The 26120-nt window shown below is 40.9% G+C and overlaps 2 protein-coding genes across 10 annotated transcripts in view; both read left to right on the top strand.

Annotated features, from left to right (window-relative positions):
* Window positions 1-18062, top strand: part of wrn (WRN RecQ like helicase) — a 77252-nt gene extending 59190 nt beyond the window's left edge. For all 3 annotated transcript variants that reach the window (XM_047051211.1, XM_047051212.1, XM_047051213.1), the window contains 7 exons: window positions 4067-4179; window positions 4479-4563; window positions 4903-5028; window positions 5464-5626; window positions 5954-6147; window positions 12879-13034; window positions 16047-18062. In XM_047051211.1, the coding sequence (XP_046907167.1) occupies window positions 4067-4179; window positions 4479-4563; window positions 4903-5028; window positions 5464-5626; window positions 5954-6147; window positions 12879-13034; window positions 16047-16160 (951 nt within the window). In that variant the 3' untranslated portion in view covers window positions 16161-18062. The remainder of the gene's footprint in view (window positions 1-4066; window positions 4180-4478; window positions 4564-4902; window positions 5029-5463; window positions 5627-5953; window positions 6148-12878; window positions 13035-16046) is intronic.
* A 7294-nt stretch (window positions 18063-25356) lies between these two features.
* nrg1 (neuregulin 1) overlaps window positions 25357-26120 on the top strand; it is a 220875-nt gene continuing 220111 nt past the window's right edge. For 4 of the 7 annotated variants that reach the window (XM_047051218.1, XM_047051214.1, XM_047051216.1 and 1 more), the window contains exon 1: window positions 25357-26034. In XM_047051218.1, the coding sequence (XP_046907174.1) occupies window positions 25476-26034 (559 nt within the window). In that variant the 5' untranslated portion in view covers window positions 25357-25475. The remainder of the gene's footprint in view (window positions 26035-26120) is intronic. The other 3 variants (XM_047051219.1, XM_047051217.1, XM_047051215.1) reach the window with 2 other exon arrangements.

Genomic DNA, 26120 nt, shown 5'->3' with positions numbered 1-26120 from the left:
GTGCTCCACCAGCGACACCACTACCCAACACGACAGCTGAACTTGACAAAACGGCTACGACAGCGACCTGCTCCACCGTCTGCCGACATCAGGGTGGCTATGGGTGACACATCAACAATGCGCGTGGAGGTTATTTGGGGGGTATTCCAGGTAGCGGGTTTAGTGAAAACCTAAGTAGGCCTACACCATCTCTTGGTCAGTTTTTGTCACTTTCTTCACAAGGTGCAGTTTGTACAACTAATTTACTTGTAACATGAGATTACATTAGCTACATTTCACTGTTCCACACGCAAAATTCACCTGCCATTAAATGAACATCTCATTGTATACAGCATGCCCTGTTGTCAGAATGTGCAAATCGTTTTTAAATTCATTATTCTCATAATGTCAGTGTAACTGACAATTACAAAAAAAGCCTGTAAATAAAAGTACATGGAGAGAGAACTACCAGTAGCTACCATACATAGTAATTCTTTGCATCCATTTCTGCGGCAGCAGTCATTAGGTCTCTTCGTCATCTTGATCATCATCATCCTTTGATAAAAAGCATTCTGTTGAGGGAAACTGCTACTACAAGTTGAAATAGGCACCAATTGATATTTTAACTTTGTATCATGTCGAATATGATTAAAACCATGGTGACGTTGAGGCTACAATCACAAGCTTAGCCTATAAGCAAAATATGCATTACCTGTTCATAGTATGTTTTTATATGTAGCCTAATATAACATTGAAAATGCTATTTTATTAAGTCCACCACTTTTTCTCCTGTTATATTAACGGACAGTGGGGTTAAATGTTCAATGTATGGGCTGTTGCATTCAAATAGTATATGCATTGACTCGGCAGTTGGCAGCAATTGTTTCCCACGCCAATTGTAGCTAAAGGCTATGCTGCTACAGCCATGTTGCTTTTTTTCCGGAATATGTGCTCAGATTGACCATGAACACGAAATAAACCGTATATCTAAAATGTGGTGAAGTATGACAACGTTTTTTGTTGTCGGTTGCCATGGTGAATCCTAGTATCGGAGCTGCATAGATGTTGGCTTTTGGTAGTATTCATGCACGCGCTAAACTCAGAGTTGCCGTACTCCGAGTTGAGTTAACAAATTCATATCAGCTTTTCTGGAACCAAAGTTTCCCATGTTAGAGTAACTCAACTCAGAGTTCAGGTTTAATCTCAGAGTTTGTTAAACCCACTACCTGGAATACCCCCCTGGTGTCTCAATATTCCGGTGAATCACCGCTCACTGAACCCAAACATTCAACATTTTTTTTTTATAAACCTTGCCTTTTATTCTTTAATTTATTATTTTGAGCTTTGTTTCATCCAGGCTTATCTGAGTTCTGTTGTATGGTTGTGCTCTATAGATTTATTTGCAAACTAAAACTGTTTATTAAGTTTAAGGTTTTTTGCAGATTAGAACTTGAAGTGGCGATGAGGTCTTAAAATAGTCTTAAAAAGGTATTGAAATTTACTTCAGGATTCTTGCATATACCCTGATATAGCAGGGGTGTCCAATCCTGGTCCTCGAGGGCTACTGTCCTGGGGTGCGTTTCCCGATAACGATGGATCGTAGCTGTTACGAGGGTTCTCTACGATGAAAATAACGATCCATCGTTATTTCTTACGTGCGTTTCCCGAACATGCTCGTAAGGAGAACCATCGTACGTATCTCTTAAGTTGCACTTAACAAGACGCTGTCCATTGTACTGAAATGTGATTCTTCTGACGCAACTTGAAGACTTTAAAATTAAAACGTTAACCAAAATATTTGGCGAATTACGGTACACAAAAAAATATTTTCTGTAGCTACAGAAAACTTTACATTTATTACAGGCTACTTATTTGAGTACTTTTCAATGTGATGCTACATGAAGGTAAAGACAATAAGGTGAACGTGCAAACTATGCTGCATCTGAGTTTTACACCGGTGTTAGGACCTTGCCATCAGTGACACAGGATGCAAAATACCAATAGGAGGTCTTGGAAATTAATTGGGCTCGTCTCCAAATTGAGGTGAGGAAGCTTTTGTTTGAAGAGATGAAGTTCACAAGGCCCTCCATTTCTGTGCCTATTCTTTTGCCCAATCAACAAGGTAGTGTCACATTTAGGTTACCTTATAGCCTAAAGCATACAATGTTTATTTAAATTAAGTAAAGGCTAAATTGTGTATTGTATCATATATTCAGTGTTGCCTGTCCAATCCTTACATGTTTACCTTATAGATCCATGTGAGGAGCAGGAGCAGGGAGAACAAACTCCCATAAAACAACTATTTCTCAAATTACTTGTGCCTTGGTTTTTAACTCTTCTTGGTACTCCACTTTCCATAGGCATAAATATATGAGTCCTATATTTACTACTTGATTGAACTACAAGGTTAAAACCCATGCATATGAATGGTATCACACATGGCATGTCCCAGCTAGCATCCTAAACAATTCAATGTACAAATACAAGCATCTCAATCCAACATATTTACTGTCTTATTTTCTAGTGCTGACTATATCTACAATCTTGCATAGGCCAACAGCTTCCCAAGACCATGTTTGCAATCTCATAATTATCACATATTGGCCACAAATGACATTGTGACAAATGAGAAACACATAAGTAATGAATACCCCATGTCTTCAACATGGAATCATTGTTTCTGACATGAATAATCAACTCTACTTTAATTGATGGTTGATCTGATTGATGGTTGATATGTCAGATAATATCATGATATCATGATGCTCCTGAACCACATAGAAGCAGACCTGCAGAGGCTAACAAGGAGGTCCTTTGCACTGACCCCTGTAACCCAACTACTGGCAGTGTTAAGGTTCTATGCCATTGGCAGTTTTCTGGAGGTTATTGGAGATGGACATGGGCTCGCCAAGGCCTCAGTGTCAAGATCTGTGCAGGCTGTCACAACTGCATTACTTTGCCACATCTCAGACCACATCCAATTCCCCATATCAGAGGGGACAAGTCTGCAGTGCAGGACTTAGGCTATCTTCAATGGCTTTTATAATTTTCTGGGGCTGGGAGGGAGTTTTCACTCCCTCCCAGCCCCTTCACCTTGTGTGACTTCCTAGTCAACCCTGTGGAGTCTTTCCATTTCCTGGGCGCCACCATCTCCTAACATCAGGCTCGGCTCTGCCACCAGCCTCTTCATCCACCGGGCTTGGCGTGCTACCAGCCCTACAATTCTAATAAACATCTTCAATGTTCAATTGTTGTTGTGTTATTGTACTCGTAAAAGCGTTACGTTAATGCATTTCTAGTTTCTATTGCACATTACAACAGCCATATTTCAATGTTATAGTATTTTGAATAAGACTGACATTTGTTTTTTAAATAGGCCTACCTTCATTGCATGCGCCAAACCCACTAAATCAAATTATTTTGTGTAACCTAAATTTACTTGAGGATAAACCGGATTCTGATATTTTTTCGGCAGTTAAACTTGTATGGTTCACTAAGAAATATCCCAGTTCCAGCGTAACTGGTGTAAAAAGAGGACCAAAAAAATCTTATTTTCCATCGGAATTAACTTTCAGCATGAGTTTAATGTAGTTTTCATGGTCGGCCTACGCGTGTCTCCACTGAGTCTCTGTGCTACGATGCACTTAGCGATCTACGACTGGTCTGGAGCTCTCGTTGATCTACGACGATTTTCAAGTGCCTCTTAAGCTACGATGGTTTCGGGAAACGGCCCGTACAACTAAGATCCATCGTACGATGGACTCTACGATCAACTTAGGCTTACGATGCTTTCGGGAAACGCACCCCTGCATGTTTTAGATGTTTGCCTGCTCCAGCACACCTGATTCAAATGAATGGTCATTACCCGGCTTCCACAGAGCTTGATAACGACCCATTCATTTGAAACAGGTGTGCTGGAGCAGGAAAACATCTAAAACATGCAGGACAGTAGCCCTCGAGGACCAGGATTGGACCTCAGCCTCATCACTCTATCGAGGATCAATGTACTGTCAGTGTTTGACCAAATGGACTATTGTGAACGGATCATAACTTATATGTGGATGCCCTGTTCTCTGTCTCTGCACAGGGAGAGTTGTACGCCAAACTGGTGGCCGAGCGACAAAAACTGGCCAGCGAGAAAGACATTCCACCAGCCATACTAGCCACCAACAAGATTCTCCTCGACATGGCAAAGATTAGGTATGCCATTTAAATCCATGGTGTAGTCATGTTGAGAACCCTTTCAAAAGGTACAGTAATTTCCATACAAAGCATGTGTACAATAACTGGTCCTACTAGAAGTGTAATGGTTGGAATGTTTTTTAATTTTTTGCAAAACACTTGGGGGGTAATCTTTTGGCCATTTACAAGAAGGAGAGATTTCTATTTGTCTGCCATTTGTTTGCAAAACAGAGCAGTATCAGGCAAAAGAAGATACAAATTCTTGCAATAATTTTATGCAGAAGGTCAGACCTGATTTCCCTCTGGCTTTTTTGTAGACCATGCACGGTGTCCGATCTGAAGCTGGTGGATGGAGTGTCTGAAGCCAAGTCAAGCATGCTGGCGCCTCTCCTCAAAACCATAGTAAGTTTATGTGCGGAACACCAACTTAAGGTATAAAAGAGAGTCCACAAAAGTAAATCTGTAACCTGAGACAGATGTATTATTCACAGTTATAAAAGTTGACTTTGTTAATGCTAAATCTAAATGAGATACCAGTACGTTTCTCATCCCAGGTCAATTCAGGATTTTTTCACAGCAGTAGAAATAAGCTTTGGTATACAAGGTATTTTACTGTGGATTCCACCTTCCTTGTTCTATTACATGTCTTATACTGTCGTCGTCCTTTCAGAACAGACCAGCACACACATTTAAAGGGAGAAATGTTTAATTTGATGGAAGTCGTCCTCTTATCTTGTCTAGGTGAACTGTCTATCTGCTGTGCACAGAGAAGACAGCTCATCGCTGCTGTCAAGGCCCCATCCCTTCCCTCTACCAGACAGTGTCAACATCACCTACAGACTGTTCCAGGAGCAGGGCCAGAGCATGGTCAATGTGGCAATTATTCCTATTTGGGCGTACTGAGATATCCTTAAACTCCCTTTCACTGATACTCGGAAGGCGGGATACGGGAGTCAGATGAGCGGTTAGGGAATCGGGCTATTACTCAGAAGGTTGCCGGTTCGATTCCTGGCCGGGTAAAATTATGTTGTGTCCTTGGGCAAGTCACTTCACTCTACTTGCCTTGGGGGGGGAGAATGTCCCTGTACTTACTCTAAGTCGCTCTGGATAAGAGCGTCTGCTAAATGTTATGTAAATGTCATACATTGCCCATCTCCTTCGTTTTGTTGGCAGATTAGCAACTTAGTTCTTTCTTTGTCTCTTTTAGAAAGTATGTGACAAACGCTTTTAATATCTGTAGGCACATTTTGATAACAATTACTCGCTTTAATGTGTGTATTTGATGTGTATGTGTGTGTTCAGAAACATGTGTGTGACGCTCGCAGCCTGCCCTCTGCTGTGGTGGAGTCCCATCTGCTGCAGGCCTTCAGGGCAGACCTCCCTCTAGACATGGACAGAGCTGGTCTCACCCCTGCCATAAGAGACGCCATCTTAAGCATTGTCCAGTCTGCCCCTATCAACTCCAGTAAGGGAACCTGCTACTCATGTCATCTTGTTTTCCCTTTAATGTTATATTCCCGATCAGTCAATACTCAAAGATTAACTGTTGGTAGTACAGCTCAATAGATCCACTGGAGAATGTGTTTTTGCTGTAGCCAACTGTCACAGTAACCAATGTTCTGTTGCATAATTTCCAGCATGTTCCCGCCATGTTCTTTACGACTTCAGACTTTGATCATAGGGCAAGCGGACTGTGTAATAGCCCATTGGGCTTCTGTCAATAACCTTACTGAGTAACTCACCTTACATATATACCCATGTTCCTCCCTGTCCTACCCTATTTCCTTTCCAGACCTCAATGACATCAAGGCCATCCGAGCTAGAATTCCCGAAGATATCAGCCCCTTCCTGTTCAAACTGACTGTGGCCATGCTGCAGAGAGATGAAGTGCATACAGCGCCCTCTGCTGTCCCCATTTGCCCACTGCAGCCTGGGTCTGCAGCACCACCCCAGAGCCAGCAGTCCATCTCCTGGATTGAACCAGAGGTAAAAGCAGTGGATGGAGTCTGTCCATCGGTGGATGGAGTTTGTCCATTGAGATCTGATTCCCGCTTGTGTCATCATTAATGAATTAACAAAATATTCAACAGAAATTGTAGATTATATTATTTAAGACAAATAAACCAACTCAAAAAATATATAATAAAAAAAAAAACGTGTTACTGTTTTCCCTTTCTTTAATCTGCGATTTGTTTTGGTTTGGTATTTTGCACACGGCACAAGCACAATTGGCTGCAGAACTACAAACTCTGCCATAGCCTACTTTGTCGGTATTATTAGTCAAAATGGCAAAGAAATCTGTGGTATGTCAGCATCGGAAGGTCAGTACCAGAGTCTTGAATCTGATACGGGCCGTGATGAGAAGCCAGTGGAGGGAGATGAGGAGCGGGGTTTCATGGGAGCGTCTGGGTAGATTGAAGACCAGACGAGCCGCCGCGTTCTGAGCTGGATTTGATGGTTAACCGTATCAAAAGCTGCAGAAAGGTCCAGCAGAATGATGACGGATGACCTTGAAGCCGCTCTGGCAGACTGAAGGGCAGTGGTGACTGACAGGAGGGCAGTTTCCGTGGAGTGGCCAGTCTTGAAGCCCGATTGTTTGGGGTCAAGCAGATTGTTCTGAGAGAGAAAGTTTGAAAGGTGGTTAGATATAGCTCGTTCAATTGTTTTAGAAAAGAAGGGTAGCAGTGATACCGGTCTGTATTTCTGGAGGACGGCTGGGTTAAGGCAGGGTTTTTTGAGTAGGGGGCCAACTCTGGCCTGTTTGAAGGCAGAGCGGAAAGTGCCGGAAGTAAGAGAAGAGTAATAAGCGATAAAACATCTATCGTGGTCACTACTATACGTTTAATTTGTCTGCTACTTTTTGCCAGCCCTCTCTCCTGGATTTTGCAGACTTTAAGGTGTGCCGTTCTGATTAAAACGTTAAATTTGGAGTAACCTTGGAAACTATTATTTCCACCATGGAAAAAAACGCGGCACTCTTTTTGTCCATGGTGAGCAGCCAATTCATAGATTCCACCTACGTCACTTCCAAATAGAACACCACCATATTCATGACCGATCTCGCCCAGTATGGTCGCCCACACTGCAGAGCCATATAAAAAGAGAGTGGAGACACTTCAATAGACTTCAATTGTTATCGAAGAATGCGGAAGTAAAGCGTGTCACACGCGACTAATGTTGCTTTCGTCAACAAAAATTATTAAGACTAAATATCGTCGTCAACGAACCGTTATCACGTGACGAAAATGAGACAAGACGCAACGTAAATGCTGGTCATGTGACGATGACTATAATTAAATGTATAATGCAATATTGTTGACGAAAAAACATTTTATGAAATGAAGTTTACAAAAAAAAATGTTATAACGTTATTTCGTCTTGTTTAGTCGCATTATTATTATTAGCCAACTCATGAGGAGTTGGTTAATATGTCTCATTTTAACGTTAGCTTTAGACTTTAGTTTTAGACGTTAGCCACTGGAGCTGAAAACGACAGAGAGTCTGAGACAAACGTGTGTGACTAGTGTGTGTTTTTGTTTGTGAGAGAGTGTAAACTGGACGCTGGGCTTCCGCATGATGATTGGAGGGTCTGTCGCGGTCTTGGGAAAGCTCTCAATCTTTGAGAACAGTGCTCTTTCTATGGCTTCAGGGGCGCCATAACATTTCTCCAGTCGTGACCATATGTTCAGGCCTTTAACAGGGTCGTGAACATTCACCTATTTAATCCTACGGGCTTGCCTGCTTGATTCGGGCCCTACCATTTGACAAGAAGATCGACGTCTTCATTTGCTGTGAGGTACAGGGTTAGACTCGAATCTGATTTGATTGCTTTTCTTTGGTTTGAATTAAGTTTTGGAATTCTGGGTTGAAATGATCGGCCTCCTTTTCAGTGAGGTTGATGGTAGTGTGTTTTGTTACATATTCACTAACTGCTGCGACGATGACTGAAGGGGGATGTCATCTATGTCCCAAAACTTCTGTGCAATTCCAATATCTGCAGCAACAGCTTCCATAACTTCCGCTTTCACCAATGCTGCATTGGTCTCTTTTTCCTGCAGAAGTATTTCCATTCTTGTTTCTAAGAAAACCTTTTCCAGTTTTAGCTCAATTTCTTGCTGTGCATAAGCCATTTTAGCTTGTGTTGCCTTAGCTTCAGCATACGCCTTTGCTGCAGCTAAGCTCGGTCTTGATGAGGCTGATGCATGCGATGATCGGGTTGAACGTGATGATCTGGATGGATGGGCTGTATGAGATGACTTGACATAATGGCCTGTAATAGACCTACTCTTTGTGTCGTCTTGTAGCATGCACTGGTCTGCACTATTCTCTTGTGCACTTAATTTTGCTTAATCTTCATCCATGATGACTTTAGTCAGTATAGTGTTCAGTCTGATCCGACTTATGGGCAAGGTTTCATACAGAATTCGGTCTCCAGCTCACCTTCTATTAATGTGTGGACATCTTTTCACTGTTCTGTTCTCTCTCAATGTGCCCTCTCTAACCTTGAGCCCATGTTGAGAAACAGTGTGAAACTGAAAATACAAACAATATGACATCACGTCGTATTGTTATATGGTATAAAGTAATTTGAAGTAAACAATAAAGCAAATATTAGCTGTAATTAGCTGCCATACATTCAAAAGACATGCTGCTATAACCTAGGATTTAGAAAACTAGTGTACAGTGCCCGTGATGTAGTCGGTGATTAAGATGTCAGTGAAACACACAAATACAGATTCCTTGAACTGTAGATAGTGCAGTGCCCATGATGCAGTACAGTTCTTCGAGGTGGTTTTGGTACCTATATTTCTCAGATCACAATCAAAATGATCTGTCATCTCTGAAGTACTTGTTCAACCTCCACATCTATTGAAAAATACTGTACTGCACTCGTACATTTCATTTGTACAGAGAGTCTGGGCTTGCTCCATTGACAAGCATTAACTTCCTTTGAAGGCGGGCACTCTGTTGAACTTTAAAACTATTTGGTCTGCCCAGAGCCACTCGGGATCTGCCATTCGATCACTAGCGTTCACCTTAGCCAACTCTGCTTTGCTCGCATCTTTAACTAGCGCACAACATTAACGTCATCGTTGTCAGCCACTCCCTCTGTTCGCTGATTGGACCGGTAAAAAGTTTACTGGTAACATTTGACCAATATACCTCAAGCCCTGACGCAGTACAGAAGCAAAATGAAAATTTAGCGGAAGTACGTAGGAGGGCAGAGCCAGGCTAGTACTGCACTCCATTGGATTATGAAAAGGACACCTGCAAAATATAAACTTTACGGAGGACCAATCAGAGTGAAGGGGCTGGGACACGATGAGAGCAAGCCAAACTGGCGGCCAATTATCTTTTCATAAATTTATGTCGAAATGCTTATCCAAACAACGTCAACACTGCACTCGATGGATTATAAAGAGGAAACAATCAGAATATGAACTTGGCAGAGTGCCCGATTCTTGAGCTGATTGTGAGAAACTAAACCCATTCTAATTTGTACACACACACACACAGATTCCTGTCATTATTAGAGAGATAAACTTCTCAAAATAAAGGACCTGACTTGTTCAAATAATGACTTTATACAAACATAAAACATTTGAATGCTATAAACTTACAGATGGTGCCATGCAAAATAAATGGCTGGTGGTGTTTCTAATTGGCTTATAGGTGGCATGTATACTTGAGCACCTTTCAAAATAAAAGCACACCATCGGATGTTCGGCAACGTAATAAAAATAAACGTTTGGTTTTTGGACGGAGCAGAAGCATACGTCCGCGACCCACTCCACACCAGCTCGCACCAGTTGAGAAACACTGGTCTAAAGTATAGCCTGTTGGGTGATGTCACTGAACAGTAACTTTTACAAAGCTTAGTCATGCTCCTATTACCAGTAGAGAAGGGTTGGCCAACTCTGGTCCTCGAGAGCCGCAGTCCTGAATGTTTTTGGATGTTTCCCTGCTCCAGCACACCTGATTCAAATGAATGGTAGACCAGGTGTGCTGGAGCAGGAAAACATCTAAAACATGCAGGACTGCGGCTCTCGAGGACCAGGGTTGGCCACCCCTGCACTAGAGGGTGGCAAAACTCTTCTTAACTCGTTTACTACAATCCAATGCTTTTTATTGTTATCTAATGTCCATTTTCCATGTACGCCAGCAGAGCTGTAGTGAATGGAGATGCAGCAGAGCTCTGATTGAAATGCAACGTTCCACTGATTGAATGAATGTCAGGTTGTTTATCAGTTACAAACATGAATAATGCACAGAACTGCTAAGACCTTACAGTATTATCTCTGGAGTGACATAATTGGGGCTACTTATTCATGGTGGCATTCTTAATTGGATTGCTTGTTCGATAGTTAATCTTTATCATGTTTGCTCTGGTCAATGCAAAATGCATTAATTAGACACACGCCACCCAGTATGTCACTAGCAGCCCCTCACTTCAGTGAAAAGTACAAGTGTCAATCCCAAGGGGTTCGCTTCTCGTCTTGAGCCCACCACAAACCTTTTCAAGTAGAAAATAATGTAAAAAATGTAATAATTTAGACACTGAGGTTTAAAATCTTCTCCCTTTGTAGCGAGCTGTGGTCGTTTAAGAATAGTTATACTTAACTCAATACTTGATTATAGATTATTAGGGGCACCACCTCAATATTGGTTTAGGGAGATGGAGGAAACCCAGTTATTATGTAGGGATCAGTATTCTAAAGGAATACATTCGTTATGAGAGTAGGGCAGATCAGATAACAGGAGAGATCAAATTACGCTATTTAACATTATACACAAAGATTACTGCAGTAAATGGAACAGTGCTATGATGAACAGTACTGAATATTGTTATTGTTAGTTTAAGAGTTGGATAACAAAATGAACAATTTGACCAATGGAAAGGTGAAAAGAGAGGGAATAGGGAAGAATAATCTGGCCTTGTCTAGGCTAATAACTGGAAGTCCAGTGGTGGACTAACGATAGTCAGTTTTTTGTGTAGTCTAGTCAAACACACAATATAAATCACTTCATGCCAATGTCACAAGTAAGAAATAAGCCTAGTTGCATTGACTTTGTCGGTGTGTTGAAGCTGTGGGTTGAAGCGGAGTCCGTAGTTAAATGTGTCCAGGGTTTTTCCTGCATAGAGAAAAACTGTTGTTCCGCTGCAAGGGCCAGCCCAACGTTTACGAATACACCTGTACAAATGCAAATAAAATTTCCACTCAAAATGCTGACAAAAGTTTGATTAACGATTTTCAACGCAGCCTCCATTGGTATTCTTAACCTGGACGGATAATATATAGGCCTAGTGTAGACACAAAGAAAATAAAAGGAAATTGCAAAACACCTGGGAATAAATACACTGATTAGAAAATATAGATAAACTTGAATTTCATCATTTGTGTGTTCCATTTCTGACCACTGGTTAGTTCTAGATTCTATTGATATACATTTTAGTAGTTTGCATATATATGTAAAGAGGTAAACCTTGATCATCTTTGAACCATATATGATAGCACCATGGGGCTTGGACTACTATCTATTAGCCTATCTATTTTAATCTAAAGTGGAAGCAAAATTATTTCCTCAAGCATAGCCTCCATTATTTATGAAATAGTAAAATAACAAACATAGATGTCTGCTAATAAGGTGACGCAGTAACACCGAAGACCCATTTTGACCCAAGATAAACCCTGGTATCTGTGTAATTCGATCAGAAAGATAAGGCATCGTATGAGGTGTCTTATGATGCAATGTCGGTTCTTTCTTTCAGCAGCCTACCGAGGAAGAACTGAAGTGATCAGATTAGCATTGTGTTGAGGTTGGCTATGTGTTACACCCATCATGGATGGAAGGATTCCCTTAATTACCCCAGGTGTCTTTTAATTCCAACCAAAGCAGCAGTCATGCGTGTGCTTCTGGTGTCCTTCTCCCTCTGCCTCTCTCTCTATCCCCCCTCCCCCCCACACACACACACACACACACATTCTTGCTCCACCATTCAGGCTGTCCTTGTCTCCATCTAAAACCTTATTTCGGCACAGAAGCCAACAGGACATCTGATGTAGCATCTCAGGTTGATTATCATAGTAGACATGTTTTCTTAAAGGTTGATGCATTTAGATCCGCACAACAAACTCCAGATGGACAGTTATGATTAGTCAGAATGTGTACTGTTTGGTCTCTTAAGTCACTAGTCAATTTCCTAGGTTTAGCTTATCACTACTGAGGTATGTAATTTTGGCCTCATGACTACTAATTTGAACGGGAGGCTTGTAAGGGCTCATTGTTGGACCAAGTGGGATGGTTTGATATCTTAGAGGCTTAGAAGTGGAGATAAGAGTGATGTTACTCTGGATGTTTGAGTTATTCATTGGAGGCTGAGTCAGCCTGGTCGAGCTAATAGGAAAATAAAATTACTCAAAGCAATGATACACTAAGATGTGTGACGATTCGCTATCTCCGTCACCGAATACGTACCTCCCAGGAGAGGGTGCCCCCGGACCCTGTATTCCACCTGACCCCTCACAGGTGGTTAGGACAGGATTTTTGTCAGTATTAATTGCCAATCTTGGATGTGAAGGCCATCTTCCTCTTGGTGGCTGAGTGTGGTGTACCCTATATTGAAACATAATCATTGAAAGTGACGAGTGACTAGCGTTGTTTGAGAATATACACCCCCACAAATGATTGTCAATTTATTTTTTTCTTCTTTACAGGAGGTAACTCCTAGTAGCATTAGGAATGTGCCCAGCACCTCTGAAGCATCCACTCCTAAAACTACCCTCCAGACCGGAGCAATTATGTTGGCATCCTGGAACTACAAGTCCCCAGATGAGGACACACAGGACATTTTCAAGGATTCGTCTGTAAAGGTACGTGTTTACTGAAATTGTAGATCTAGACAGTGTACAAGGTCAGACGCTAGCTTTCGAGGAACAGCTCTTATTTTTGACATAAAGGTTTTGTTAGCTTTTTGTAGCTTAAAGCAGGAGTGTATAATCCTGGTCCTCAACGTCCACTGCTCTGTATGTTTTAGATCAGGGGTTCCCAATCCTGGTCCTCACGCCTCCCTGCCCTGCATGTTTTAGAATGGCTCGTTATCTAGTTATGCAGAAACCTGCTGAAGTAGTTTTAATTAATAAATAGTGGGTATATTGTTATTATTAGCTACAGAATACTTAGCCTACCAAGATCAAATGAAGCAGACAGCGTAGATGCTTCCGAGTGGCCCCTTAATCGATAAGCTAGGCTACTGACCATTTACAATAAGTTGTTACGTCAATTATTAATTGGCAGCATTTATGCCATTTAGAACATACTTTATGACTGTAAGGTGTCATTAAGTAGCCTAACTTTATTTCTTTAGGGGAAATAGGAAAAAAAATATGAGCAATATTACATTAGTAATAGAATCCTAGAAGAAACACTGTATTACCATCGTAATGACCCTTTCTTCCTGAATTTCCCCACGGGGTGAATAAAGTATCTATCTATCTAATGTAGCTTAGCCTGTAGGAAATTCCCCCCTTCCACACTGCACATCTCATCTAGGACCTCTCTATAAAACATGGTGCCAACTTAACTGTCTGTGGTCCTTGTGGTGACATGGGGAGTTGGACCGTAGACACCTGGAAATACTGGCAATGGTAAGCCACTTTCTGAGCGTTACATCTCACTAGCACTACTGGCAACACATTGTATGTATTTATAACTATTAACTGATGGGTTAAGGTTACGTTTAGTTGAGGATGAATGTTAACTTTTAGCCCAGCACAAACTAGGGGCATACAGATTATCTGAGGGATGCCTCAAAATTTAATATCTCTTGAATTAGTGCTTTAATACTGACAATAACTACTTACAATTGCGTGTAGCTTAATAGGTCCCTCTTTCCCTGTTAGGGGTCATGATCTCCTTGTGAGTAATAAACCATGAATCCACATCAATAGCAGATCAGAAAATGAGCCTTAAAGCGCGCACAAGAGAGTGAAAGAGTCCTTGTCAAAAAGTTCATGCAGGGTTAAGGGCTCTTCAACGCACAGCACATTATTTATTTGTGACGTACCTCAGAGGGGTTGCGACCCTAGCCCTTCGCTAATCCCACACTGCAAGGATTGGCGCGTGGCGTGTCCCCGTCTAACGAGATGAGTCTGTAGCAGGCTTAGCTTGGAGCTGGCTTACATTTGACTTGGGTACCGTCTCTGTACCAGGGGTCAGCACTCAGCATGAGCACCTGGGCCCTCTGACCGCCCTTTAAAGGTCTCAAGCACCTTTGGTGGGGGTAAGACCTTTGGCCAAGTGGGAGAGCTACACACGCACAGTGGCAGCTATCTTGAATGGTGACATTGTTGCTCATGAGTAGTCATGAGTTGTTTTGGTTTTAGCTGTTTTCAGCCTGTTGTCAAATAAGGGTTACTACCATTTAGGTGAATGTTTTGTAAATTGACATTTGTTGCACTTTCTCTCTCTTCCTCTGTCCTACTTTGGCCCTGTTCATGCAATCCTTTGGATCAATATGTGTGCATTAGAGCAGCCTCCAAATAGATGAACACCAGTATTCTGTTCTTCCTTCTCCTGATAGTAAGGTCATTAAAGATTTAGTGCCAAAGAGATTGCCAGATGCCTGTATCCCCATGGAAATTCAATTTGGAGGGTCAGATAAATGGTTTACGAGGAATTGTGATGAATATTAATCCGATGAAGGTTGGCCCCAGGTTTTCCTGTATGGATGCAGTTTTGTATGTGAAGTTTAAGCTCACATAGAGACTGTATTGCACTTTATGGGATTTGTTTTTGATATGCTATTCTACATATACTAACTTTGACATGTTTAGAACACCATGAGTAATGTACATAGTGCTATACAACTCTGTCAGATTACGTTTTCATTCAGAGGTTTATCAGGCCTGGGCCGATATAGGAGCTCTAGAAAGAGCTTCTTAACAGTACCATATTTCAATCAAAGGACTAATATATCTAGTGTCATACTTTGAGTACTTTATGATGGTGGTCTGGTTGTGTAACAAATTGGGCAGTATGATAGAAGAGAAGAGATTCATATCTCTACTCATGTCATTGTGGAACATCTGTTTTTTTCATGGAGACTTTTGAACCCATATAATTGTCTTGATTGCAGTGATCTATCAAACTTGTGTGTTTTTGTTTACTGTAGCCTCTTCCTCTAATCTGTACTGTCTAGCATCAGCGTAAATCCTCAAAGGCTGGCGTATTTGTAACTATGGATTAGAATTCTATCTTCATGCTAAATACTCAGTGGTATAACATGTAAGTGGACATGCAAAGCTGTTGATAAACATGTTGTAGAAATATGTTCTTTACAATTTGGGATTACAGTTTTACAGATTTTAAATTTTTTTATGGTTTTCATAGTGCAGTAAATATATGGATGAGGATGTAGCTTTTTAAGAGAAAAAATATGAAAAAATCATTTTAACACAAAGGTATCAAGAGTTTTTTGTGGGAATAAATGTTTTGTATCGGATTTGTCATAGGTATAGTTGGAATACATAATCTGCAGTGTTGGTGACTTTAATTTGAAGGTTAGACTTTGTTTGTTAATATTAGTTTAAATGTAATGGAATTAAAAAAGCATGTAGCTTTAACAACCCCACAAGATTGACCAAATTGTTCCTGACCATTTTGCCTTTTGCCTACTTCTATTGGATTCTCTACTTTGCCATGTTAGCCGATATTATGACCTTCTGCCTGTTTTCGGATTACGATTTTGGATTACGTCTGCCTGAATACCGATTTCTGCCTGTTCCTTGACTACCCTGTTTGGTAATAAAACCCTCTGTACTTGGATCCCTCCTGAGTCTGGTCTGGTTACTCTGTTGTTGATATTGTTTTGGTTCTCTTGTCAGAACTTGAGCCAGCCTTCCAAGAGGAAGTTACCAGATTGGTCAGAAGTTCTGACAGGCCCGACCTTATCTGCTGCTATGAAGAAAGCCAAAAAGAAGAAAGGACTTTTTTCCTAATTCATACAATGATTTGTATTAATTGGGACCTCATTTCTGAAACTGTTGATATAATTCCATGTGCAGTTATTGTTGTGTTTTATTTGTTAAGAATAAAATGTGAATTCAAGGTAAAAGTACTTTTTTGTTGTTTTTGTCCATTGGTACCCACACTTGGTTGCATCCAGAAGTTGACTTGCAGATAATTTAAGATTTTAATGTTCCTTGACATGATAAGAATGGTCAGAACATTTTACTAATTAATAATAAGAAGAATTAGATTAGATTTATAATGCACTTTTCTTGACCCAAAGTGCTAAATGAACATGTTAACACATTAACGTGTTTACCTTGTTGAATACCCTTACTATACATTTTTAATTTACATATCATGCTCTGCTTTTGTCACTGTACTGCCTATTCCTGGGCTAAGACCATTGTGTCAAAGGTTGTTCTGACTTTCAACAAAAGAATTTAGGGAAAGAATTAGGGAATAGTAGGCTACACCTTGATATAAACATTTAATCCCTAGAGATTAGTGTTTCCACAGACACAAACGTCTTGACAGATTAGGTAAGAGATGTGGGATTTGTCACAGATAGTGTCTTATCCTGGTGGGAATAGAGCTGGTGAACTGTGTAAAAGGGATTTACTTCCTTTTTGCACTTTTTGATATATTTGTTTTGCATGATATGATACTACAACTGTATCAAGAGTAGTGTTGGGTAAATTTCTTCAAAAAAGTAATCAATTACTAATTACTTCATCAATATTGTATTTAAACTACTTTTGTAATTACTCTGTCTGAAAAGTAATTTAATTACTCAATAAGTAATGTAATGCATTACTTCTTACAATCCCTATAAACCTTGACTGGATAGACAACAGAAAGGAAAGTCTTTCAATAATTAAATACAAGTCAAACTTGGAATAGTTCAGCCTTTTAGCTTTTTAAAACATAGCCTACTAATACTTAACATTTTAGTAACACATGTAACCTTCTTTCATCCTAAATTACCAAACAATATGTGCGTGACACAAAAGCTTAACTTTAAGTTAAACATGACATCACAGGATTCTGCAGTACGCAGCGGTAGAATCTCTTCCTGCAATCTAGATTTTAATTCAATATTGATTTATACAGAACTGTTTGACTAATTTACAGTATGTAACGCAAGTACATTACAAGTAACTGTAATTAAATGACCAAAAAATTCACAGAAATCCCTTACTTTACTTTTTCAGTGGATGAGTAATTTAATTACAGTAACGCGTTACTTAGTAATGCGTTACACCTAACACTGATCAAGAGCACTTGCAATGGAATTGGAGAAGGCTATAGATCAGGGATGGAAATAAAAAAAATTGTCCACTGGCCACTGTGGCTGGTGGATTTCAAAATCTACCAGCCACTCGATGTTTTTACCAGCCACTTTCTTATTTTTAACCGACAATGTGTAACTACATGTAAAAATTAATACTACAACATCCACAATACTTAAGCAGTGTATTTAATCTCAAATCTCGATGAAACACTGACACTTTCTCTTTCTCTCTTATACATACACAAACCACGAACTGATATACATTTCATTAAATGAGTAGGGCAGATTAAACAACAAACTAACATTCCTCCACCCATCCTCCGCACTCCCAGTACAATTTTCTCCTGCTCATCAGAATCAGATTCTGAAGTTTCAGATGTGCTTTCCTGAGCGTTCTTCTTCCAAGACAGGGCGAACAGCTTTGCTTTAAAGGGGCTTATTTTCCCGATAATGACCTGCGTCCTATACATGATCCCGCTTATTACACGGCTACTTGCCAACAAAGATAACTTAACACAGTGTCTTTTTACTGTTTATTGTTAAAATTCGTAGTGTTGATCAGCAGAGAAATAGTTCGCCAAACACGTTGAACTTCATAGACGTTGAACATTCTTTAGGCTTCAAATCAGCTGAGGTCGCTAAGCAACAGAGTACACTGGGGTTGAAAAGTTACCGGACTACTTGCGGAGTGCTACGAAAGACGTGAATCCGAGGCAAAAAGGCCACTTCCCTTGACAGCGGTCAGTTTTACATAGCAACGGTCTGTTATCTAAAAATAATTGACCGCCGAACGTTGGGAAGTCCCATTCAAGTGAATAGGGCATTCTACAGTATTTAGAACAGCCGTTTAATAATTGTATTCACCCGCCACGGTGGCCGGTAGGTGAAGCGAGTTTACCCGCCACAACACAATCACCCGCATTTGGCTGTTGGCGGGTGCTATAAATATATATATATATAAATGGCCCGTCCCATAAATATTGCTGTTGGATGGTCAGCCGCAGGTGACCTGTGAAATTAATTTGCAGTACCTTAGGTTTAAAATTGCTCTGAATTGCTGGTGGCATTGAGGGAATGTAACTGTCTGTGTCATAAAATTAGTCCCATTTCATCAGCTCACCCATATATATATATAGTTTGCAGTGTTTCCCACAGATTGGAAATCTAGTTGTGGCGGGGAGGGGGGTGGGGGGTTGGGGTTGTCAAACCGGGGGGGGGGGGGGGGGGGTTACACAGTTAATTTGTTAATAATTTGCTACATTAAATATTAATCCGAAATTATTCACACCTTCACAAAATAAACAACAACTAACATATCATTTCTGCATTATGCATGTAGCAACGCTAGTGCTAAACAACTATTTAACTGGTCGGCTCCATGACGCCGGGTAAGTAGCTAGCTCCTGAGACTTCTCACCAGAAGAACGAAGGGGAACCTTCGAGTAAGGTACCTAGCGAAAAGTAGCCTCAACTTTCCTCGACTTTTATCTACGGCACTAATTCTGAAGGCTCGCTGATATAGCTGTCGGTCTTACTAGAACGGCGTATGTATGCATTGTTGCTAACGTGTGCTGACGTTGTGACTGTGTGCATATGTGAGAAAGACGCATGAGTGACAGAGAGACGGAGGGAAAGCAGGGGAAAGGAAATGCAGCTGAACGAATACGCTGCGTGTTTTAACCTAAATAGCGATAGAAACATTTTTTTTACGAAACGCAATATGTGGCGGCCGGTGTTGATTCTGTGGCGCACCGCCACAAATTAGTCTATGTGTGGGAAACACTGGTTTGATTTTTGCAGAAAACTGAGGACAGGCCATTGTTCAGATTAAAAGAGGTGCTTTTCTTTTGTCTAGGAATATTGAAGCTCTCTCAAGAGGTCCACTAGAAAATTAGAGCATAAGTGGCGTACCACTAAATTGGAGGTTTTCCGCCTGGCCTGGAAGGTCAGCCAAAAAGAGTACAAGCAAGTCCTCATCAGGTCCAGATCAGAATATTTCTCTAAGTTGATTAGTAAGAACAAACACAACACTAAGTTCTTATTTGATACTGTTGCAAAACTCACTAAGAAAAGTACACTCTGTGTTAGTTCAGATCTCTCTCCCAATGATTTCTTAGATTTCTTTGACCAAAAAATCTATGCAATAAGGGACAAACTACAGACTAGTCCTGGAGGAGTGGCCATCACCATTGATTTTCCCTCTGTACCCAGCATGCTGCATGTTGAGGCTCTCACTCACTTTAACCCTATTTCTATGGAAGCGTTCATCAAGCTGATAGATTCCTCGAAACCCACTAGCTGCCTTCTCGATCCCCTCCCTGCCAAACTTTGTAGGGAGCTTCTCCCTATTATTGGACCACCCATGCTTAGTATTATTAATGAATCTATTGTAACGGACAAGTCCCTGACGATTTCAAACAAGCTATTATTAAGCCCCTTCTTAAAAAAACAAACCTGGATCCAGGTTGTCTTAGCAATTACAGGCCAATTTCTAATTTGCCATTTCTCTCCAAAATCTTAGAAAAAGCTGTGGCAAAACAGCTCACTGAGCACCTCTCCTCAAATCAGATCTATGAACCTCTCCAGTCTGGATTTCTTCTTCACCAAAGCACTGAAACTGCATTAGCCAAGGTAGTCAATGATCTATTATTAGCCTCTGACGTGGGCTTCAGCTCTGTCCTGGTTCTTCTAGACCTAAGTGCAGCTTTTGACACTGTGGATCATGAGATTCTCCTGGAACGTATGGAGAACTATGTTTGGATTTCTGGTACTTCACTTCAGCGGTTTAGATCGTATCTATCTGATAGATCACAATATGTCCACTATGATGGTTGCTCATCCAGGAGCTCCACTGTAAAATACGGAGTACCACAGGGTTCAGTTCTAGGCCCTCTGTTATTTTCACTCTATATGTTTCCTTTAGGAAACATAATTAGAAGTTTTGGGGTAAATTTTCACTGTTATGCAGATGATACTCAACTATACATGTCTATAAAGCCTGGAGAATTTCCACATGCTATGGAAAAATGTGTTTCCGGGTTGAAAACTTGGATGACAGCAAATTTCCTTCTTCTTAATTCGGATAAAACCGAGGTTCAAATTTTTGGCCCAAAAAAGCACAGAAATAATTTATCCAATCTGACATTAGACTTAGACGGCGTCAATGTATCTCAAAGCCAGCTGGTAAAAAATCTAGGAGTCACATTGGACCCAGACCTTTCATTTGAGTACCATATTAAGAAAATCACCAGAACCGCATTTTTCCATCTACGTAATATTGCCAAAATACGAAAATTCCTCTCAAAAGATGATGCTGAAAAACTAATACATGCTTTTGTTACATCCCGATTGGACTACTGCAATGTGTTGTTCTCTGGCCTCCCAATTACCTACCAACATTTTTTACAGCGGGTGCAAAATGCTGCTGCTAGACTATTGACTAAAACAAGAAAGTTTGATCATATAACATCTACTCTTATCTCTTTACACTGGCTCCCTATCCAAGCCAGAGCTGATTTCAAAGTTTTACTACCAATTTACAAATCTCTGCATGGATTGGCACCACTGTACCTCTCCGGTCTCCTTGCACCCTATTGCCCCGCTAGGACTCTAAGATCTCAAGATGCCGGCTATCTGGTAATACCCAAAGGGCGTTCTCATATAGAGCACCTCTTCTCTGGAACAAATAACCCATCTCAATTAAGGAGGCTGATACTGTTTCGACATTTAAAACTAGATTAAAAACGTTCTTGTTTAGTCAATTCTATGACTGTTAAAAGGAAGTATGTGTGTACTTTCTATGTAAACCTGGGGTGTGTGCTTGCCTATGTGTGTATCACATGTCACTTTTAAATTGTAATTATAGCTTATGTTCACATTGCCCATCTAGATGTTACAAATAAAGTAAACCGGTTACTGTATCTTGTTACTATTATAGTTTTTATTACTAGTTGGAGACAACGGGGGACTGGTTGTTTTCATCCTTATTCGTACAAGTATAACCTATTTAAGAGTTCTTTCCCCTGGAACAGATTTCATGTTCCAACCGAGGGGGGCTGTCGCTGTTTTGGTGTGTGGGGCTGCATCAAATACCCTTTTTAGCTCTGTTAAATTGCTGCACTAGTCCACACTTGACCGGTGGGGATCTCATTCTATCATGACTGTAACTGTTAGCTGCTCCTGGTATTCTCTAATCCCTGCTCTCCTCTCTCTGTCCCCCCCACACATTCCCTGTGGTGTGGGGGGTTGGAGCTGTCAGGACCTGCTTGGTCGTCGGTCTGCCAACGTTGGACCAGGTCGTCACCCGGAATCCAGTCTCCACGACGGCCAACAGCGAGTTTCCCGGTCCCATCCAACGTCTATAAAGGCGAACAATGGGTTTTGGTGTTTCAAAACCCATTGACAGTGTATGACTATGTTTAGCTTGTGTTCTGCTCCTCTCTCCTACCAACCGTCTCTGGAAGAGGGGATCCCTCTCTGAATTGCTCCTCCCAAGGTTTCTTCCATTTTTCTCCCATTGGGAGTTTTTCTGGGAGTTTTTCCTTGTCTTCCTTGAGGGTTTAGGTTGGTTGAGGGGCAGTTCTATGGGCGCATGTGAAGCCCTCTATGACATCCTTGCGTGTAAAAAGGGCTATACAAATAAATTTCCATTAAACAGTTTTACAGTTATTTTTGTGACATTGTTTCTATATCAAATCAACATATGTGATATTCATATCAGGAGCAATGAATGGCTCAAATGCTTCAATTTGTCTGTACTAAAAAAGGTACAAAAGGATGTCATACGCAAGGATATCATTTAGCAGATGCTCTTATCCAGAGCGACTTACAGTAAGTACAGGAACATTCCCCCGAGGCAAGTAGGGTGAAGTGCCTTGCCCAAGGACACAACGTCATAATTTGCACGGCCGGGTATCGAACCGTCAACCTTCTGATTAATTGCCCAATTCCCTAACCGCTCAGCCATCTGACCCCCCATCTGGCAAGCATCCTCCTCAATATTGCAAGAGCAACTGCATCAACAAATGTAGAAACGTACTTATAGACCAATTATCACCCTACGTCACACAACTGTCAAGCAGGCTCAACTGCGCATGTGGGTTGCAAAAGACGAACTTCTCCCCGTTTTATTACTCTTGGGGTGTCGTTCAGGTCATCATATATCTCTGGCCACTGGATTGCAGGGCTTGATATTAACTTTTTGAGGCTCTTGGCCTTTGGACAAATACTTTTACGTTCACTTGTCTATGCACAAAAGTCACTTGACCCCGATACCCTTAAATAGCCTGTCCAAGTGATCGGGCAAAACTAGCCTGGCTAACGGAGGTCGCTTTCTCAGGCAAATGACGAATGAAACAGACAGGTTAAAGAAATCCGAGATTATGGCTATCTTCACCAGACTCGTATCTACATTAGGCAGTCCTCCCTGACGTTTCTGGTGTAGAATGGAGTGAAATACAACATTGTGCACACTGCCAGTGAGCGAGTCTGACTGAGGCTAACGTCAAAACAGTGTAACTGGGATGTAGTCTCACTCAGATTGCCAGTTTAAACAAATCAGAAAAACAATCGGACCAGCTGACTAAAAGCAGAATTCTCATATCTCTTGAAAGCTGCCCTGCTCGACTTTTTAAATGTAGAATTGACTGTAAAAGTCTAAAATTATGAACTTTGACATGACGTGAAGACATGGTTGCCGCTCGACTATGCGGTCTGTACCGGGCGACATTCTCACTCAAATTTCAAGACTTTCGTGACCTAAATCAAAATTCTGATGCGACAGATCATTGGGTAATCGCTTTCTCTCCTATAGGCATGTCCTCCTCGACGCTTTTGGTCTTTTTAAATCTAACTATTTGTATTATCCGTGTGGTCCTTTTGCCATTTAAAATGCTATCCTTTCCCGGTTTTCTGCAGTCACAGTGCGCGCGCATCCCGATTGTTTACAAACAAATAATTGGTCTATAGCATATGACATAAGGGCAAATATAGAATATAAAACAGACTTTTCTCGAGCTTAATAATGAGCACATTGTTATTCCAGGTATCTTTTACAAGCTGTATAAAAACCTGTGATGACAATTCAAAGCGTGGGTAAATTGAAAGAGTGGTGGTTGAGATAGCTTTAAGAGGCTGTCAGCAGTTATAGAATGAAACATTTTAGAAGTGTGGGTTGCTAGTTAGTAAACATCTTGACGTTGGTGTTTCCATTTCTTAATGGCACATGGTTGTGTATGTGTTCTAGTGGAGTACTTAAACAAATTATTTATTGATTAAAGAACATTCCGGTCTAAGGTTTAATCACGCTAATGTCATAGGGCATGTGGACGTCCCCATAAATCTTTACAGAACTGAAACAAATTTTCAAATAAATGGGTGCATTGTATACAATAAAGTACATCATACATTTGATCCGAATTATAGATATTGACCATTTATCACGTGACCACTGTTCATGAAGGAACCGTGTGAATAATGTTGAGGATACTGATAATATTGAGGATACTCACTTCAGCACCTCTTAGTGACAGCAATTATGCAACACATTTTCATTGACTTTTCACAGCAGAAATTAGGTCAGCTGTAGCTGGTGGTCTGGGTTTTAGCACATTCCCATTTTGGCAAGTGGATTTCGATTTAAGGGCTAGAGGTCACTGCATTTCTGTTTAAAAAAAGATATAAAACTAGAAAGTCTGAAATGTCTGTCAGCTGTCAGCAGCAGCTCCCATCAGCATTTGTAAAGGTCATTCAGCAAAACAATGCCATTTTCAATGACAAGTTATTCAGTTAATGTTTGAACCTGCATGCTGTGAGAGAAGGTAGGAGAGACATTGGAAGAACCAACATGGCTGACAGTGAGAGGAGACAGCTGAAGTGGAAGTGTCATGTGTGGCCACGGAGGGACGTGCCAGATCAATGCAAGCCAGACCCGGGTAGGTTGTGTAGCTGAGCTGTGGCTCTCAAGCAGGTGGAACGCAGTTTTGGAAGGATGGCCCCCAGGCATATAGGCACCCTACTCATATGCAGCTGCCCAGGCTGAGGCTGTTGTGGTTGGGTGCAGGATATGTTACGGCCTGAGGCTGTCATGCCATGAGGTGAGGGCTGGGCAGAGGGGGTTTGAATGATGAACCACAATAATATGTACTATCAGGCCCCCCTACAATTATGTCTTGAACGACAACGGAGAATCTTATTTAAATTGAGAACAATGCCTTGAAGCAATGGAAGAGGAGCTGCAAAGGGGTAACCCTAGCCCCCCAAAAGGCAATACCGTATTTCTTTGAATAAACGCTGCAGCATTCATTAAATAACGTTCATTTTTGGTGCGGCGTTTATTCAAAGAAATATGGTATGTGGATTAAGATGAGGATTACGATTTACATACATAAAACAAACGCTTTGGCAAGGGAACTATTAATAAATTGGCTGCTAATGGCTTTAATCCTTTTTGCCCTATATTTACCAGAAATTCAACGTTTAGATCCCCTTTACAGCCTGTTTTGCAGTAATCCAGGATTAGACTATTGGACTATGTTCTAATGTTTTTTTAATTCACAGTAATGTTCTTGTTCTATTGTTCTGTAACAGGAGTTCCAATTGTGTTCTTATTACAGATGTAACAGGAACTACAATAACTTATTTATCCCTGTGATTATGAAATGTAATTACAGAATGAAATAATTTAAACTTTTTTTTTTTTTTTTTTACAACTGAACCAATAACACCACTTAACATTTAACAAATTTCCGATTGAACTACAAGTTACTAAATATATTTTGTACTTTTTTTATTCATGAAAAAAGGCTGAAAACGATATGATACTAAATCCTCTCACATGTATGTGTACACAGAGTATGCAACTCCGCCCCCTCATGTAGTGGCTGACTGTAGCAAACAGCGGGCTTCAGTTGGACCATGCTTGCTTTTTCCAACACAGTTTAGTCATCTTAAATGTTATTTCTTATCTGCTCTCGCCCTTTGAAGCTTTCATATAATCTTGACCTTTACCAAAATGAGGACCCACCTAGTCTCTGGACAGAGTTCTTTTACTATTTCAATTGTTTGTGGAATTTTTGCGTCCTTTTCCATCTCTCCGTATGGAGGTTTCTGTGGGCTGACATGTAGCCCTTCTCTCATGGCTCCGGTGCAGGAGTTAGTGCACCAGTCGACAGTAGTGTTTGAGGGAAAGCTCCAAGAAGAGGGGCGAAAACTTCGCAATCAACGCGCTCGTTCGAAAAGGAACGAAAGCGAGGTCCAGATAATAGAAAAACAAGTATATTTTCCGACAGAATCGGTGTCAAACAGGACTTCAGAGTCGGAACAGTACCAGGTTAGGATAAAGGTCCACCAGGTTTGGAAAATGAAAGCAGCGGGACTCGAGAAGAATGCTATTGTTTATATTGTGTTGAACAGAAGAGAGAACTGTTTGGCATTGTTGAACAAAGAAACTAGGTATATGTTCTTCCTGGAACCCACAAATGACACCTTCATTTTCAACGCGAAGTTCCCACCTGTCGAGACGCGCCGAGCGGTTCGAAGGGATGTCAGCAAAGTGCTCTGCAAGGATTGTGGTAAGTGGAAGACTGAAAACTTTCTTGCGCAGTGTTAAACGGTGTCCTGCTGTCACGATAATGTCTGTCTCAGAGACAGACGTATG

Source organism: Hypomesus transpacificus, unplaced genomic scaffold (genome assembly GCF_021917145.1).
Source record: "Hypomesus transpacificus isolate Combined female unplaced genomic scaffold, fHypTra1 scaffold_142, whole genome shotgun sequence".
NCBI classification, from domain to species: domain Eukaryota; kingdom Metazoa; phylum Chordata; class Actinopteri; order Osmeriformes; family Osmeridae; genus Hypomesus; species Hypomesus transpacificus.
This window is presented reverse-complemented; position numbering and strand designations above follow the sequence as displayed.